Source organism: Dermochelys coriacea, chromosome 1 (assembly GCF_009764565.3).
Source record: "Dermochelys coriacea isolate rDerCor1 chromosome 1, rDerCor1.pri.v4, whole genome shotgun sequence".
Classification (NCBI taxonomy): Eukaryota; Metazoa; Chordata; order Testudines; family Dermochelyidae; genus Dermochelys; species Dermochelys coriacea.
The window spans coordinates 237,225,744-237,242,697 of record NC_050068.2 but is presented as its reverse complement, the minus strand read 5'-3'; the positions used below and the strand labels follow the sequence as shown (position 1 = coordinate 237,242,697).

The following is a 16,954-nucleotide window of genomic DNA, read 5'->3' as shown; positions in this document are numbered from 1 at the left end:
AATAAAATCAAACTATAAAGATAAGCATTGATATAAGTATCTTAAGTAAGAAATGTGCCATCATAAAACAGCTTGGTAAATTATTGAGACTTGGACCCGAAACCTGCAATGAATTCTATGCATGTAGATCCCTGTGTGCATGTGGAGCTCATTGCACAAAAGCAGTTTTATAAGAAAGGTGGGAGAACACTGTCTCTTGATGCGAGAGCAAGGGCTATGCTGACAGAGAAGGTGCAGACAGCAGTATCTGGCAGGTGGTTAGTGTTTTGAGATCCTGGTATCAGCAAAATGGAATATTGTCCAGGTTACCACTCTTGAACTTTTATCATTTTTACAATGGGCATTGATGAGCTATAGCTCAATCAGAAATTGACTCATTATGGATTTAAAGGGTAAATTATGTTTTAATTTTGTGTATGTGCATGTATGTTTCCTGTTTTTCTTTTTTCTTGAACAGATTAATATACAGTAGGAAAAAGTTTCTCAATGCAAATGAAAAAGACCATTCAATTTTGCCCAAAATTTTGGTGCCTTTGGAAGTCTTAGACCATAAATATTAAAATTCTTCTTCCTTATTATTTAATAATTCATTACCATTTTGCTATTAGTTGCAAATAACCATATCTTAAAATATTGACTGGATTCAAGAAAATATACTGCAAAAGTCAATCATGTATGATTTCTTCTAAATTACTTCAGGGCCCAATTCTACAGTCTTTATTCATGTTAAATAGCATTTAGCCACACAAATATTTCCACTGATTTCATTGGAAATTGCAGGTGTTCAGCACCTCTGAAAATCAGGCCACACACTAAACTGTTGTTTGCAAACTACATGATGGTTGCTTTATTGAGGAATATGCCAGTTCAGGAGTACTGCTAATGTCATCATTAATAGTACCAAATATACACAAAGAGTGATGCAGGATCAAGTCTGTCACCAAGTTTGGAAAACAGAGGAACATGACGATAACCTGTAAATGTAATAACAGTAAATTAATTTATTAAATACAAAAGTAGAATTGATGGTGGGTTAATTGATGAAGCAGAAGTGGCCATATTTACTGTACAAATGAAGCATAATTTATAGTTATCTAAATAAACCCTTTAATTAAAGTAAACCGAAATGATACATAGAGGAACACCCATTACTACAGTAGTTCTCTAACATTTCTAACATTTTAATTCTCCTGGCATTCAGTGGTGATAAACACAGATAATATTAGTATAGCATCAAAGCCTCCACTGATACATAAGTTGTGATTTACACTATCCTGCAGACTTCTGCTACAGGACTGGCAAGGATTTAGAAAGGATACTCTTGGTATCCAGAAGTCTGTGCTGCACATATTGCTTTTAGAATATACTGCCTTTGAGTTTCAGATTAACTGGTGAAGGAAGAGTGACAATGTTCTTGTAAAAGAAACTATGCTGCAATGGTAGTGACTAACAAAAGAGAGGTGGGAGGTGGAAGTGGAAGGTTTCCTACTTCCCCTGGACACTTGAACCCTTGGGCTTTTGGGCAATCCGGAAATTTCTACAGAGAAACTTACCCAAACTGATGTTTGACAACCCTGTCTAAGCTCCAATGTTTATTTGACTGCATTTTCTATACACAAACCAAATTTAGAACTGGTTTCTTGCAGTTTCGCAGAATAATATGTACATTCAAACAGAAGAGAAAGAGAGAGAGACAAAGAAATAGGTGTGCAGATTTAGCTTATAGAATGGTAAGTATTCTGTAATAACAATGTCTGTTTTTCTCATATCTCCTTTTTTCCCAGCCCATGAAAAGAATCAATAAACTTCTTTATAACTTACTACCCAGGAGGAACAAAGTGGCGGGAGGGGAGGAGAACTGTTAGGACTGATATAAAAGCAACAAGTTGCCCACTGCCAGCTCAGTGTTTTGCAGCCTTACACAGTCCATGTAACATTTTTAAGAGTGCCTAGTCACAATTTCAAAAGTCCTATGATTTAGGGCTTGTCTACACTGCTGCTTATGTCAATGTAACTTACATTGCTCAGGGGTATGAAAAAGCCCCCCACTCTGAACAATGCAAGATACATTGACTTAAAGCGGTATCCACACCCTGCTATGTCTATGGGAGAGGTGGAATAATTATGCCGACAGGAAAGCACTCTCCCATTGGCATAGCGTGTCTTCACCAGATGCACTACAACAGCACAGCTGCATTGGTGTGGCTGTGCCAAAGTAGTTCGGTAGTGTAGACTATCCCTTACACTCAGAAGTGCCTAAGTCACTTCTGAAAATGGATCCTAGGTTCTTGAGTAACTAAAGCACTTTTACCTCTTTCTCTCTTTTCCAAAAAGAGGGTTGAGATCACCTGATAGTCTTGAGATATGAATTGTCCCTAGCTTCAGAACTTACTCTCAAAGCTCAAGCTTATCCTTCAGAGAGAACTGCAAGGCTTATTGTTTTGGCCAAGTTTAATGGTGATGTAAAGCACGGTCTTCTCTGTTTTATTCACTTTTTTGTTTATGTTGATTTTTTCCCAGATGTCATGTAACTGGACAGGCTCCACATGTAAACGAATAAAATTAATGAGCATATTGAATTGCCTACTTTTGCCCTGAACTCTGTCTGCTACCAAGAAAATGATTCTATGTTCTTGATGTTTAAAGCTATGCTGACATTTTATCTGTTCCGTTAGAAGGATTTTTGGCAACTAGAAGTTCTCTGTGAGGTTTTTATAGCCATGGAAAAGTTTAAATCCCGTAAACAATTATATCTGTTCGGCTAGGAGACTGTATTAAGCTGGTTCTCAAAGGCCCTATAGCTCCTTCCTATGTTCCTCAAAAATCATTTAACAAGAGGGATTACTGCATCTTCAAGAGAGTATTGAGACACTGGAGGATGACATCTGTAGGGAAGCGAAGGGCAGTAGGTGAATCTATACACTTTTATTCACAGTACAAGTTGGTTCTGTGTGCTTGACAGAAGTTATTTTGAAAATCAAATACAGTAAGCAGCCAATTTAGGGTAAGCCACCCTCCTCCTCATAGTTGCTTCTACATCAGCTATTCATTTGAATTCTATTCATCGGATAGGAATCAAGGAGAGGTACTAGTAAAACAAGGGGAAATTATCAGTTATTACACTTCTTTATTTCTCCCATTTTATTTCCATCTTTGTGCATTGTGAAAAAATTGCAGAAAGAGCTCACTTGATTCTTTATCTTTATTGCCTACCTCTCTTTTGTTTTTTCAGGTTCTGGACTGAATAAAACATGGGCAATCTGGTGCCTTTATACTGGTCTTGACTGACTGTTTTTTTCATCCTCTTGCTTCCTAACAGCTGGAGCTATAACACTCTCTGAATGGATTCTGTTTATAATGTGAGTGGAGTAATACTGCAATAAATACAGCTACCAATAAGTAATATTTCCTTCAGTACTGTAGGTTGGCAGTCACATAGAATCTAATCATCATAGCTAACAATGACCCAAAAATGTGATGAATGCCACTCTGCATCTGTTGCACCTATTACAAAGTTTATGGTGTGTAATAAACCTAAAGAGAACAACAGACTAATAGTAAAAGCTTATGCTTTTGTAGATTTTTACTCGGTGGTATGTAGTTTGCTTTTGGAGGAAGTACTACCTTTATTCATGCACAGCAGTGGTAAAGTGTATTGGCCCAGGAACTCATTTGCAGCTAACGATATCTGATCTTCCACAACGAAGCGTACTAATGCCAGTTCTGGAACTTTAACGTTAAAAGTAAAAGTTTCATTCCACCTAGGGCACAAAGCTGGGGTGGGGGTGCAGAGAGAGAGAAAAAACAATTGTAATACAAACAGCATTCTGAACAAACACATCAATGGATTGAAAAATAATGAGAACTTCTTTCCTGGTAATTAATTTATGAGCTATGCTTTCTACAAGTGAGGACAGTGCAGCACGTCCTTTTGTGCCTGACTCTGTGCCCGTTTAACTTGGTAACAAAACTCCTACTGACTGCACTGGTGCAGGCTCAGAACTTTTATGTGGATTCAGGAATGAAGATGACCAAAAAGTAGTTCTCATTTTTTGCACTCTTCAGTCAGCGTAGATAAGTCCCTCGCTACAAGTGGAGTGAGCTTTAAACATGACAGAAATAGGCACTTTATAAACATTTGTCATGCATTACCTACACACTGAGTAATTCAAACCACAAGACTGAGCAACTCTTTTTGAAGAGAACAAAAAGGGATTATGACTGACGCAGAGGTTGTGGTCAAATAAAATTTGTTATAGACATGGAAATCTCAAGATTGTGCCAGCACGCCTCTTTTACTGTTGTGGGATTTCAGAGTAGCAGCCGTGTTAGTCTGTATTCGCAAAAAGAAAAGGAGTACTTGTGGCACTTTAGAGACTAACAAATTTATTAGAGCATAAGCTTTCGTGAGCTACAGCTCACTACCAAATGCATCCGATGAAGTGAGCTGTAGCTCACGAAAGCTTATGCTCTAATAAATTTGTTAGTCTCTAAGGTGCCACAAGTACTCCTTTTCTTGTTGTGGGATTGAGGCAGATGCTAGATAAACTAAGATAGAAAGGAGATAAACAGGAGCATAGAATGAGGATTGCCTTGTTTATAGGGAGAAACAGAAATTAAAGTGGTCATTTACCCCACCATCTTTACATACGTTATGGTTACTAAGAAAGCTGTCTTCTAAAAAAAAAAGAGGTAAAGGGAAATGGAATGCAGAGGTTCAAAAGAAAGGGGACCACAGAGAACCTTTAGACGGAGACACCAAGGGAGAGGACCTGCAATGACTCAGGTAGGAGAATGCTTGAAGAAAATGAGAAATTATTTCCCCCAAAATAGCACTTGGACCCTTAAGCAGTTAAGGAAATGGCTCTTACTGAAACCCTCCTAAGTTAAGGATGGAATGGACTGATGATTCTCTCACATAAATGCCTTTATCCATCCACTAATCATTAAAGACCGCCAATACCTCGTAATATGTGATGAAGGTTCTTTTCTTAATGGAGGAGAGAAGGACTTTCTTGACCACCTAGGAAATTCCATGCTTCCTTAACATGATATTCTGCTCAAGCTGACCGAGGCTTAGATAAAGAAATTGTCTTTGTGACAGCATATCTTTTAGAGTGAAAAATTCTTTTTTCTCTCATGAATAGTCTCTGCTTATCATGATTCCTGGTCTACTGGGCCAGGCCAGAGCAATGAGCATGACTATCACTGATCTTGACTTATTTTCTTTGGAATCATACACAATGGTGGTAGAGAAGGCGTCTGAAAAACTGAAGTGCTAGGGGTAATAAGAAGGAAACACTAATTCATATATGTCCTGGGTCTCCTGTGGATTCATTTTGGCTCCCCCACTTAATCCTTCAAACTTTTTCATCCGCATCAGAACTCATGCGCACAAACACAGACATGCTATAGAGACAGGCCAGGATGGAAGATGGTCAATGGAGTTGCACTGATCTATACCAGTTGATGAATTGTCCCAAGAAAACCAGGGTGATCCTGCCAAGGTGACCTGAATCTGATCTGATATTTCACCACAGATGGTGAAGGTGGACTTTTGGTCTTTCCTTTCCTTATCCTTTGACACAGGTTTGCTCACTTTGTCTTCTCAGTTGAAAGAGATGGTTGCTATGAAAGAGAAATCAACTAAGGTTGATGGAAAAACAAACCAGAAATGTCAGAGGCTGTCTTTGCTACCTCTCTGTAATGAGCCAGAAAGATTTTTCACAGGAGTGGGGAGAAAGGAAGGGAAAGAGGAGAGAAAGAAATGTACTGGCTGAAGGGTAAAAAATGGTAAAATCATGTCCTGTAATTGATCTTCTCTGAAGAGATAATTTGACTGGGTTCCTACTCTGAAGAGCCACATGCCTTCAGAATGTTGATTCGTATGCTGAAAGGGGGAATATCCTATAAGCAGTAGGATGCTGCTTTACCCATGAGACATTGAGGCATGGATGTTTACCTGGCTTAAAGCCTTCTGAGTTTCAGCAATCTAATTCTATGGGGCATATCTGTGTCAAAAGACTACCATACTAAAACTTTGTCTTGCGTGGTTCAAGGCTTTAAGGAGCCATTCTGATTACCTCTTAAAACAACAATGCATTGAAGCTACTCACTTCACTCTAGAGTCAAAAGAATCAGTGGCTCCCAGAAAAAAGTTCACTGATATTCAACACAGAACATACCACAATAGATTAAGAAGAGTAGATAAGGTCCAGCTTTGTAAGAACGTTCTGCACCCAACATCACATATTAATGTGCTTTAGTGTTACAGTGCATGAAGAATGGATGCTGCTTCTAACAAAGGACCTGTAGTAAATGAACAAACCCTGGTTTTCAGGTCTCCCTTCATGGCACCTGCCTTGTGCTGATCAACAAGGACCATCTCTGCACCAAGACAATGTTGCATAAGCTTTGCCAGATGATGTCTGCAGCACACTGACACTGGGTTTTGTGGTGACACTCCTTGCTGATCCGACCTCTATTGAGCTCCCAAGCATTGCTATGGTATGCACCAAGGAACTGATATGCACTGGCCTCTGAATATAGAGTCTGCATTGCCAGGTTGGTCTCCTAATGCAGTTCTGTACCAGTGCTACTTACCTTGATTCAAGCCTGCCTGCATTGAGGAACTACTCTCATGGGTTGAGGTGGTCCCTCCATGTCAGGTCAGGTTGAGGCACAATGGTGAGATAGGGCAAGGGAAGCTGCCCATGTTTTACCTGTTGTATATGTAAACGAATGCCTTCAGTCTCTATGACAGACAATCCAACATTTTTCATACAAGCATTATGGTAACAAAGAACTTTTTTTTAAAATGAAAAAAATCTAATTTCAAATTCTTCAGCTTTAGTTTCCTGTCTTCAGACTAATCTTGTTGGAACACAGCTTGTTATGCTGTTGTTTTTGTTGATCAGTCTTTACACCTACTGCCCACTTTTGCTATTACTCTATGCAGCTCAGCTTTTTGCTATGGAGTAAATTACTGGAGAAACAACTTCTATCTGATATTAAGTTATTCTGTGTGAAACAGTATTGAAATCATGTACAGTGAAAAGACTATGTTCTACTTACCATTGCTTTTTATGACACAGGTCTGTTGTTTTACTTGATCTTCTGGCACACCATGAATTTCTATCTGGACTAAAGGATCAGCTTTATTAGTCCTGGAGAGGTTACTGGGTGGTAACTGATAACCACTAATAAGCTGCATAAATGAAAATGATACATAAGACCTCACTTGGGCTTGAAAATGTAATTTTAACATTAAACTGTACATTCAACAATTGCTCAGTGCAGTCTAGCATATAAAGTTGAAGCTACATAAGAAACTTTTCAAAAGAATATATACCAGCTGAAATGTAATTGAGACTACCATGCTTCAAACGTAATTCTATCTCTGGCTAATTTGATTCTCACTTTAATTATCTTAAAACCTTTGCAGCTAAATAACAATTTTGGAAAAGAACATGCTTCTGTTTCTTGTTTTTTATCAAAGTATGACCACTTTAAGGAGATTTTATTCAATCATTAACTACAGAAAGTTGCTGTTTAATTAATGAAGGAAGGCCTATGTGAATTCCCTCTTGTGGGTTTCCTACTTCCTGTCATCAACCCCTAACCACTTCAGTTCCTTCACCTCTGCAATGAAGTGTTAGTAACCTCTGTGTGTTTTGTCTGCTTTGAGACCAGGTCCCTATTGTTCATTATAGACTCACAGACTTTAAAGCCAGAAGGGACCATCACGATTATCAAGTCTGAACTCCTGCATATCACAGGCCACAGAATATCATTCACCAACCCCTGTAATAGACCCATAACCTCTGGATAAGTTGTTGGAGTCCTCAAATCATGATTTAAAGACTTCAAGTTACAGAGAATCCACCATTTATTCTAGTTCAAATCAGAAAATGACTTGTGCCCCATGCTTCAGAGGCAGGGCCGGCTCTACCGTTTTTGCTGCCCCAAGCAGCGCGCCGAATTGCCGCCACAGCGAGCAGCTGAAGATAGAAGCCACTGCCGAATTGCCGCCGCCGCAAGCGGCTGAACATAGAAGCCACCGCTGATTTACCGCCGCAGGCGGCTGAAGAGAGAGGCTGCCACAGAATTGCTGCCACCACGGAAACATCCTAACGGCACACAGATTGCCGCCCCAAGCCCCTCCTTGGAACGCTGGTGCCTGGAGCCGGCCCTATTCAGAGGACAGAAAAAAAATCCCAGGGCCTCTGCCCATCTGACCTGGGGGGAACCATCCTTCCCAACCACAAATATGGCAATCATACCTTGAGCATATGGATGAGACCCACCAGCCAGACACCTGAGAAAGACTTCGCTGTAGAAATTCAGAACCCTCCCCATCTAGCATCTCATATCCAGCCACTGGAGATATTTGCTAATAGCAGTCACAGATGAGCCATATACTATTGTAGGCAACCTCATCATAACATCCCATCCATAAACTTATCAAGTTCAGTCTTGAAACAACTTAGAGTTTTTTACCCCCATTACTCTTCTTGTAAGGCTGTTCCAGAACTTCACTCCTCTGGTGGTTAGAAACCTTTCTCTAATTTCAAGCCTAATCTTGTTGATGGTGAGTTTATATCCATTTATTCTTGAGCCAACATTAGGGCTTAATTTAAATAACTCCTCTCCTTCCCTGGTGTTTACCCTCTTGACATATTTATAGAGAACAGTCATAACTCCCCTCAGCCTTTGTTTGATTAGGCTAAACTCCTTAAAAGTCTCCTCTTGTAAGGTAGGTTCTCCATTTCTCTGATCATCCTAACTAGATTTGCCAACTTTCTAATTGCAGAAACCCAAACACCCCTTCCCCACCCTTTCCTTGAGCCACCCCCGCTCACCCCATCTCTCCACCCCACCGCCATTGTTCACTCTTCCCCTTCGCTTACTCGCTCATTTTCACTGCAAGGCCCAAGCAGGCACCAGGAGAAGGTCAGGAGCTGCAACAATTTGAATGTGGGCAAAGGAATGTGTGATTCAAATACCCTTCACCTCACCAGGGAGTGATTTTTAAACATTATTGTAAAATGAATTGCCCCCAAAAAGTCCCACTCACTCACAATGAGCAAGACTAAAGAGACTATTGCAGGAGCTTGATTTTTGTTGTCTTCACCCAACTTTCCTGGTAGGGGGATCCAGTAGTGCTGCAGCCACTGACTGACTACTTCCCTACCTGACGATGAACTGTATAGCATGGGGGAAAGTAATACTGTTCCATGGTTAATGACAAGTTAAATGTATGTTTTAATAGACAATACATGCAATGTTGACAAATTAACGTTATGGGAGTCTTAATGTTAACATTTCCTGACACTTGTATTTAAATATATAACTTAATATTACATTGATGATATTTTATGAATTCATTATAGCTCTTTACTGTTAAGAAGGTGAGGGTTAATAAAATGTAATTCATGCTGCAGAAACTGACCTCTCCCTATTTTACCATCTAGTTAACCAACAGATTTTCTAGTGTTCTTCATTTCACGTTTTCTCACCTGTACTGTGTCATAGATTTGTCCCAAAGCAGGTTGAGAGGAAATATGCTAGAATGTCACACACACAGCGTGACCACCTGTCCTTCATTCGGTGCCCAATTTCCACATTACACATTACATCAATAAATATTGTCTTTTATACATCAATAATCATGCAAAAGAGTAAAAAGAAAAGGAGTACTTGTGGCACCTTAGAGACTAACAAATTTATTAGAGCATAAGCTTTTTTGAGCTACAGCTCACTTCATCGGATGCATGTAGTGGAAAATATAGTGGGGAGATTTTATATACACAGAGAACATGAGACAATGGGTGTTACCATACAGACTGTAACAAGATTGACCAGGAAAGGTGAGCTATTACCAGCAGGGGAGCGTTGGGGGGAGGGAGAACCTTTTGTAGTGATTATCAAGGTGGGCCATTTCCAGCACTTTACAAGAACAGTAGGAGGGGAAATAAATAAGGGGAAATAGTTTTACTTTGTGTAATGACACATCCACTTCCAGTCTTTATTCAAGCCTAAGTTAATTATATCTAGTTTGCAAATTAATTCCAATTCAGCAGTCTCTCGTTGGAGTCTGTTTTTGAAGTTTTTTGGTTGAAGAATTGCCACTTTTAGGTCTGTATACGAGTGACCAAAGAGATTGAAGTGTTCTCCGACTGGTTTTTGAATCTTACAATTCTTGACATCTGATTTGTGTCCATTTATTCTTTTACGTAGAGACTATGCAGTTTGACCAATGTACATGGCAGAGGGGCATTGCTAGCACATGACGGCATATATCACATTGGTAGATGTGCAGGTGAACGAGCCTCTGATAGTGTGGCTGATGTGATTAGGCCCTATGATGGTGTCCCCTGAATAGATATGTGGACACAGTTGGCAACAGGCTTTGTTGCAAGGATAGGTTCCTGGGTTAGTGGTTTTGTTGTGTGGTTGCTGGTGAGTATTTGCTTCAGGTTGGGGGGCTGTCCTTAAGTAAGGACTGGCCTGTCTCCCAAGATCTGTGAGAGTGATGGGTCGTCTTTCAGGATAGGTTGTAGATCCTTGATGATGTGTTGGAGAGGTTTTAGTTGGGGGCTGAAGGTGATGGCTAGTGGCATTCTGTTATTTTCTTTGTTGGGCCTGTCCTGTAGTAGGTGACTTCTGGGTACTCTTCTGGCTCTGCCAATCTGTCTCTTCACTTCAGCAGGTGAGTATTGTAGTTGTAAGAATGCTTGATAGAGATCTTGTAGGTGTTTGTTTCTGTCTGAGGGATTGGAGCAAATGCGGTTGTATCGTAGAGCTTGGCTGTAGACAATGGATCGTGTGGTGCGGTCTGGATGAAAGCTGGAGGCATGTAGGTTAGTGTAGCGGTCAGTAGGTTTCCGGTATAGGGTGGTGTTTATGTGACCATCGCGTATTAGCACCGTAGTGTCCAGGAAGTGAATCTCTTGTGTGGACTGGTCCAGGCTGAGGTTGATGGTGGGATGGAAATTGTTGAAATCATGGTGGAATTCCTCAAGGGCTTCTTTTCCATGGGTCCAAATGATGAAGATGTCATCAATGTAGCGCAAGTAGAGTAGGGGCATTAGGGGACAAGAGCTGAGGAAGCGTTGTTCTAAGTCAGCCATAAAAATATTGGCATACTGTGGGGCCATGCAGGTACCTATAGCCGTGCCACTGATTTGAAGGTATATATTGTCCCCAAATGTGAAATAGTTATGGGTGAGGACAAAGTCACAAAGTTCAGCCACCAGATTTGCTGTGACATTATCGGGGATACTGTTCCTGACAGCTTGTAGTCCATCTTTGTCTGGAATGTTGGTGTAGAGGGCTTCTACATCCATAGTGGCTAGGATGGTGTTTTCAGGAAGATCACCGATGGATTGTAGTTTCCTGAGGAAGTCAGTGGTGTCTCGAAGATAGCTGGGACTGCTGGTAGTGTAGGGCCTGAGGAGGGAGTCTACATAGCCAGACAATCCTGCTGTCAGGGTGCCAATGCCTGAGATGATGGGGCATCCAGGATTTCCAGGTTTATGGATCTTGGGTAGCAGATAGAATACCCCTGGTTGGGGTTCTAGGGGTGTGCCTGTGCGGATTTGTTCTTGTGTTTTTTCAGGGAGTTTCTTGAGCAGATGGTGTAATTTCTTTTGGTAACCCTCAGTGGGATCAGAGGGTAATGGCTTGTAGAAAGTAGTGTTGGAGAGCTGCCTAACAGCCTCTTGTTCATATTCCGACCTATTCATGATGACGACAGCACCTCCTTTGTCAGCCTTTTTGATTACGATGTCAGAGTTGTTTCTGAGGCTGTGGATGGCATTGTGTTCTGCATGGCTGAGGTTATGGGGCAAGTGATGTTGCTTTTCCACAATTTCAGCCCGTGCACGTCAGTGGAAGCACTCTATATAGAAGTCCAGTCTGTTGTTTCTACCTTCAGGAGGAGTCCACCCAGAATCTTCTTTTTGTAGTCTTGGTAGGAAGGTCTCTGTGGGTTAGTATGTTGTTCAGAGGTGTGTTGGAAATATTCCTTTGAGTCACCCCCTCCCCCCCACCCCACTCTCCTGCTGGTAATAGCTCACCTTTCCTGGTCACTCTTATTATAGTCTGTATGGTAACACTCATTGTCTCATGTTCTCTGTGTATATAAAATCTCCCCACTATATTTTCCACTGCATGCATCCGATGAAGTGAGCTGTAGCTCACGAAAGCTTATGCACAAATAAATTTGTTAGTCTCTAAGGTGCCACAAATACTCCTGTTCTTTTTATGGATACAGACTAACACGGCTGCTACTCTGAAACCATGCAAAAGAGTGTACACTGTAATATGTGTTATTTGTATATGAGTATGTGTCACGAATAAAACATTGGGGAGATGCCCTTACAAATCAATTTTTTTCTATAATTTCCAAATTGTCCTTTATTTGATACATAAAGAGGCTGTATATGGACATGAGGGAGATTACCATAGCCAGCGACTAGCTCTTCTGTTTCAGGAACATCAGTCCTAGTGAAACTATGCATTCCCTGTTGCCAGGCCCCTTTTGTGCTGCCCATGGTGTTGGCACCATCAGACCATATGACCAATTACTTTTTGCAGACTCTGGTGGGCACCCACCAGTGCGAAGTGCCAGGCTTTGTGCACAGCAATGTCTGGCTACTGGCGTGGCTCCTGGTGTGCCCCGCTGGCTGGGTGGGTTGCAGTGGCTACCCCAGTGACGGAAGCCAGACCAGTCCCAGTGCACTACCCCTGGATGCACTGCCAGAGACACCCAAAACCACACTAACCTATGTGCACCTCCTGCAGAGAGGGACTGGCCTGCACAGCCACCTTGGCTAGCAGGTACTGTGTCCCACTTGCTGGGAGGGGTGTGTGTCTACACAGCAGTTAAAGCTGTCTGCCCCCAGTCCATCGCTCGCTGTGGGTCTGTGTTTGGATTAACTGAACCCCAAGCTCTGAGACCCCCCCAAGGGTGGAGGGACTCAGCGAGCCCAAATATCTGCACAGTAATATTGCAGTCCCAGTCTGCTAAGCCAGCAGGGGGGCTGAATTGCAGTGTAGACATACCCTAGAGAGCTCAGAGGGGCTGAAGTGGAGGATCCAGAGTAGGGACTACTGGGGGAGGCAGCTGCAAATTTGGAGCATCTCCACCTGACCTCACCCCCCTCCATGCTGTGCCCTTCTCTGCACCTGTTCCAGTTTGATTTCAAATTGCTTAAACGTGGGCACCCAGAATTTCACAGTGTTTCAGATGAGGTCCCTCCAGTGCCTGGGACAATGGTAATAACACTTCCCTCTCCTGACTGGAAATACCTCGCCTGATGCATCCTAGCATTAGCCTTTTTCATGGCCACATCACATTGCCGCTCATAGTCATCCTGTGATTGACCAATATACCCAGGTCTTTTCCAATTGCTACATCCCCAGCTTATAGCAGAAATCATTATTGTTCATCTCTAAGTGCATGAGCATGCACTTTGCACTATTAAATTTCACCCCACTTCCATTAATCCATTTCTCAAAGTCATCCAAATCTTCTTGTATGCTATTCCGTTTCCCCTCCATATTGGCAATACTGCCTAACTTTGTGTTAGCTGCAGATTTTATTAGGATCCCCTCCTCCCGTTTGTGCCAAGGTCATTAATGAAAATGTTAAATCAGATTGGTCTCAAGACTGATCCCTGAGAAAGTCCACTAGTAATCTCCCACTAACCTGACAGTTCACTTTCAGCATGACCTGTCATAGTTTTTCCTTAAACCAGTTCCTTATCCTCCATTCAAGTCTTGTATTAATCCTCATTTTGCCAATAATTTCTAAGTGGAGCTGTATCAAATGACATCAGGTTGATCTGACATGATCTACTTTTAGTAAAACCATGTTGTATTTTGTCCCAATTGTCTTTAATAACTCTTTCAAAATTTGTTCTAAGATCTTGCATAAAATAAAGTCAAAATAATGGAACTGTAGTTTCCTTTTTTTTCCTTTCTTAAATCTAGGTACTATATTTGCAATTCTCCAGCCAGGGGGTATGATTCCTGAGTTTATAGATTCATTAAAAATCCTAAAAAATACTGGACTTGCAATTTCATGTGCCAGTTCCTTTAATATGCTTGGATAGAGATTATCTGGGCCCCCTAATTGATTGGTAATTTATGCTTCCATATCCTCGGTCCCATTAGTCTGCCAAAGTTCTCTAGTTTAGTTCAGTTTTGCATTAGGTGCAAACCTAAGAAACAATTTAAGACATTCACCCCTTTTCCTGCTTTCTATCCATGTTAGCTGCTTGGCGTACCTATGTGAGGTTTATAATCCCTTGCAGTGCTTGCCTCATCAGGCAGTCATGCCCAGAAGGCATCGGAACTGACATTTAAGGCTGTTGGATCATTCAGGCCCTAAAGCACAAGCCTCAACATCAAGTGTTGATTTCACATCAGAAATCAAACTGATGATGCAGATTCTCCTCAATTCATTTCTGTACCAAACCCATCAATCGCTAAATGGCTGAAACCTGGAACCTCATCTTTGGCTTTGGTACCACCAACAGAACAATCCTCCAAGAAAGGCAATGACATCAGACCTTTGAAGCCAGGGGTTCATTAATCACAAATGACACCCACTCCTCACCCTCAGCATCATGTGCTCTGGTACAGAGCCTTCAGCCTCCTCCTGTATAGGTATCACAAGCTAGCACAGGGAACATTTTTTTGCACTTACTGTATGCTCAATTCAGATTAGAGAAAGGCCTTACACTAGAGCCCCCTCCATCTCTATAGTTCTGGAATATGTGCTATAACTTAAATGAGACTGGCCTATTTATTGGCTCCCTAAAAGTTAATGTAGCTGCTATTTTAAGCATACCACCAACCTGTACCTGGATCCAATTTATTCTCCCATACCGCAGTTATCCAATTCCTGAAAGAACTAGTCAACATCTTTCCCCTTCAAAGGATCCTGCTTCTGTGTTTGCACTTAGTACTAGTGAATCTCATAGATTCAAGTCGCTTTGGAGATGACACACTGGCTAGCTATTACTACTCAGGGAGGAGGATTAGCGAGTTTCAGGCCCTAATGGCAGACCCACCTTATACCATTATATATAAAGATATCTCTTTGTCCTCAACTAAAATTCATCTCTATAGTAGCAATTCATCCCTAGTATCACTCCTAGTTTTCTTCCAAAACTTCATTCCTTCCCCAGTGATGCCCAGCTTCACATACTACATATGAAGTGGACAGTCTGTTTTCACTGAGAGAAAACTAAGACCTTCCATAAATCCATTTCTGTCACACAGAGAGAGAGAGAGAGATGCAAAGAATAGGCTATTTATGCTCAAAGGTGATCTAGATGGATCATCTTAGGCAGTGATGCTATAAGGAGGGCTTTGGGATGTATGGCCACTGGGAGGCATTCACGGACAGAGGTCAGTTCTCTCGGGATGGACTTCATCTGAGTAGGGAAGGAAATAGACTTCTAGGATCGAGGCTGGCACAACTGATAAAGAGAGCTTTAAACTAGGAATTGGGGGGAGATGGATGGGAGATGTCCAGAAAATCTCCACGCCAGATTTTAGCATTGAGAGGGAAGAAGATGAAGTAAGAATGGATACAGCCGTGGGTAGGAGAATGTATATAAGGAGTGAGGGCGGTGTGGATACTAGTCTAATAGGTTATACTGGATGTAGAATGACTGTGCCTAATAGGGTACAAAATGTGAGCGAGGCCAAACAACAAAAATTAAGATGTTTGTACACCAATGCGAGGAGTCTAGGTAACAAAATGGAGGAACTAGAGCTACTGGTGCAGGAAGTGAAACCAGATATTATAGGGATAACAGAAACATGGTGGAATAGTAGTCATGACTGGACTACAAGTATTGAAGGGTATGTGCTCTTTAGGAAAGACAGAAACAAAGGTAAAGGGGGTGGAGTAGCATTGTATATCAATGATGAGGTAGAATGTAAAGAAATAAGAAGCGATGCAATGGATAAGACAGAGTCTGTCTGGGCAAAAATTACATTGGGGAAGAAAACTAGTAAAGCCTTTCCTACGATAGTGCTTGGGGTGTGCTATAGACCTCTGGGATCTAATTTGGATATGGATAAAGCCCTTTTTAATGTCTTTAATAAAGTAAATACTAATGGAAACTGCATGATCATGGGAGACTTTAACTTCCCAGATATAGACTGGAGGACCAGTGCTAGTAATAATAATAGGGCTCAGATTTTCCTAGATGCGATAGCTGATGGATTCCTTCATCAAGAAGTTGCTGAACCGACTAGAGGGGAGGCCATTTTAGATTTAATTTTGGTGAGTAGCGAGGACCTCATAGAAGAAATGGTTGTAGGGGACAATCTTGGCTCAAGTGATCATGAGCTAATTCAGTTCAAACTAAATGGAAGGATTAACAAAAATAAATCTGCAACTAGGGTTTTTGATTTCAAAAGGGCTGGCTTTCAAAAATTAAGGAAATTAGTTAGGGAAGTGGATTGGACTGAAGAACTTATGGATCTAAAGGTAGAGGAGGCCTGGGATTACTTTAAATCAAAACTGCAGAAGCTATCGGAAGCCTGTATCCCAAGAAAGGGGAAAAAATTCATAGGAAGGAGTTGTAGACCAAGCTGGATGAGCAAGCATCTTAGAGAGGTGATTATGAAGAAGCAGAAAGCATACAGGGAGTGGAAGATGGGAGGGATCAGCAAGGAAAGCTACCTAATTGAGGTCAGAACATGTAGGGATCAAGTGAGACAGGCTAAAAGTCGAGTAGAGTTGGACCTTGCAAAGGGAATTAAAACCAATAGTAAAAGGTTCTATAGCCATATAAATAAGAAGAAAACTAAAAAGGAAGAAGTGGGGCCGCTTAACACTGAGGATGGAGTGGAGGTTAAAGATAATCTAGGCATGGCCCAATATCTAAACAAATACTTTGCCTCAGTCTTTAATAAGGCTAAAGAG

General features: G+C 41.3%; 1 protein-coding gene across 1 annotated transcript in view; it reads right to left on the bottom strand.

Moving 5' to 3' along the window:
• Window positions 1–825: 825 nt before the first annotated feature.
• The window catches only part of PLCZ1 (phospholipase C zeta 1), a gene marked incomplete at its 5' end in the record, with an annotated part of 119,361 nt that continues 103,232 nt past the window's right edge, over window positions 826–16,954 (bottom strand). The window contains 3 exons of the mRNA XM_038403230.2: window positions 826–974; window positions 3,625–3,774; window positions 7,075–7,207. Of these exons, the coding sequence (XP_038259158.2) occupies window positions 892–974; window positions 3,625–3,774; window positions 7,075–7,207 (366 nt within the window). The remainder of the gene's footprint in view (window positions 975–3,624; window positions 3,775–7,074; window positions 7,208–16,954) is intronic.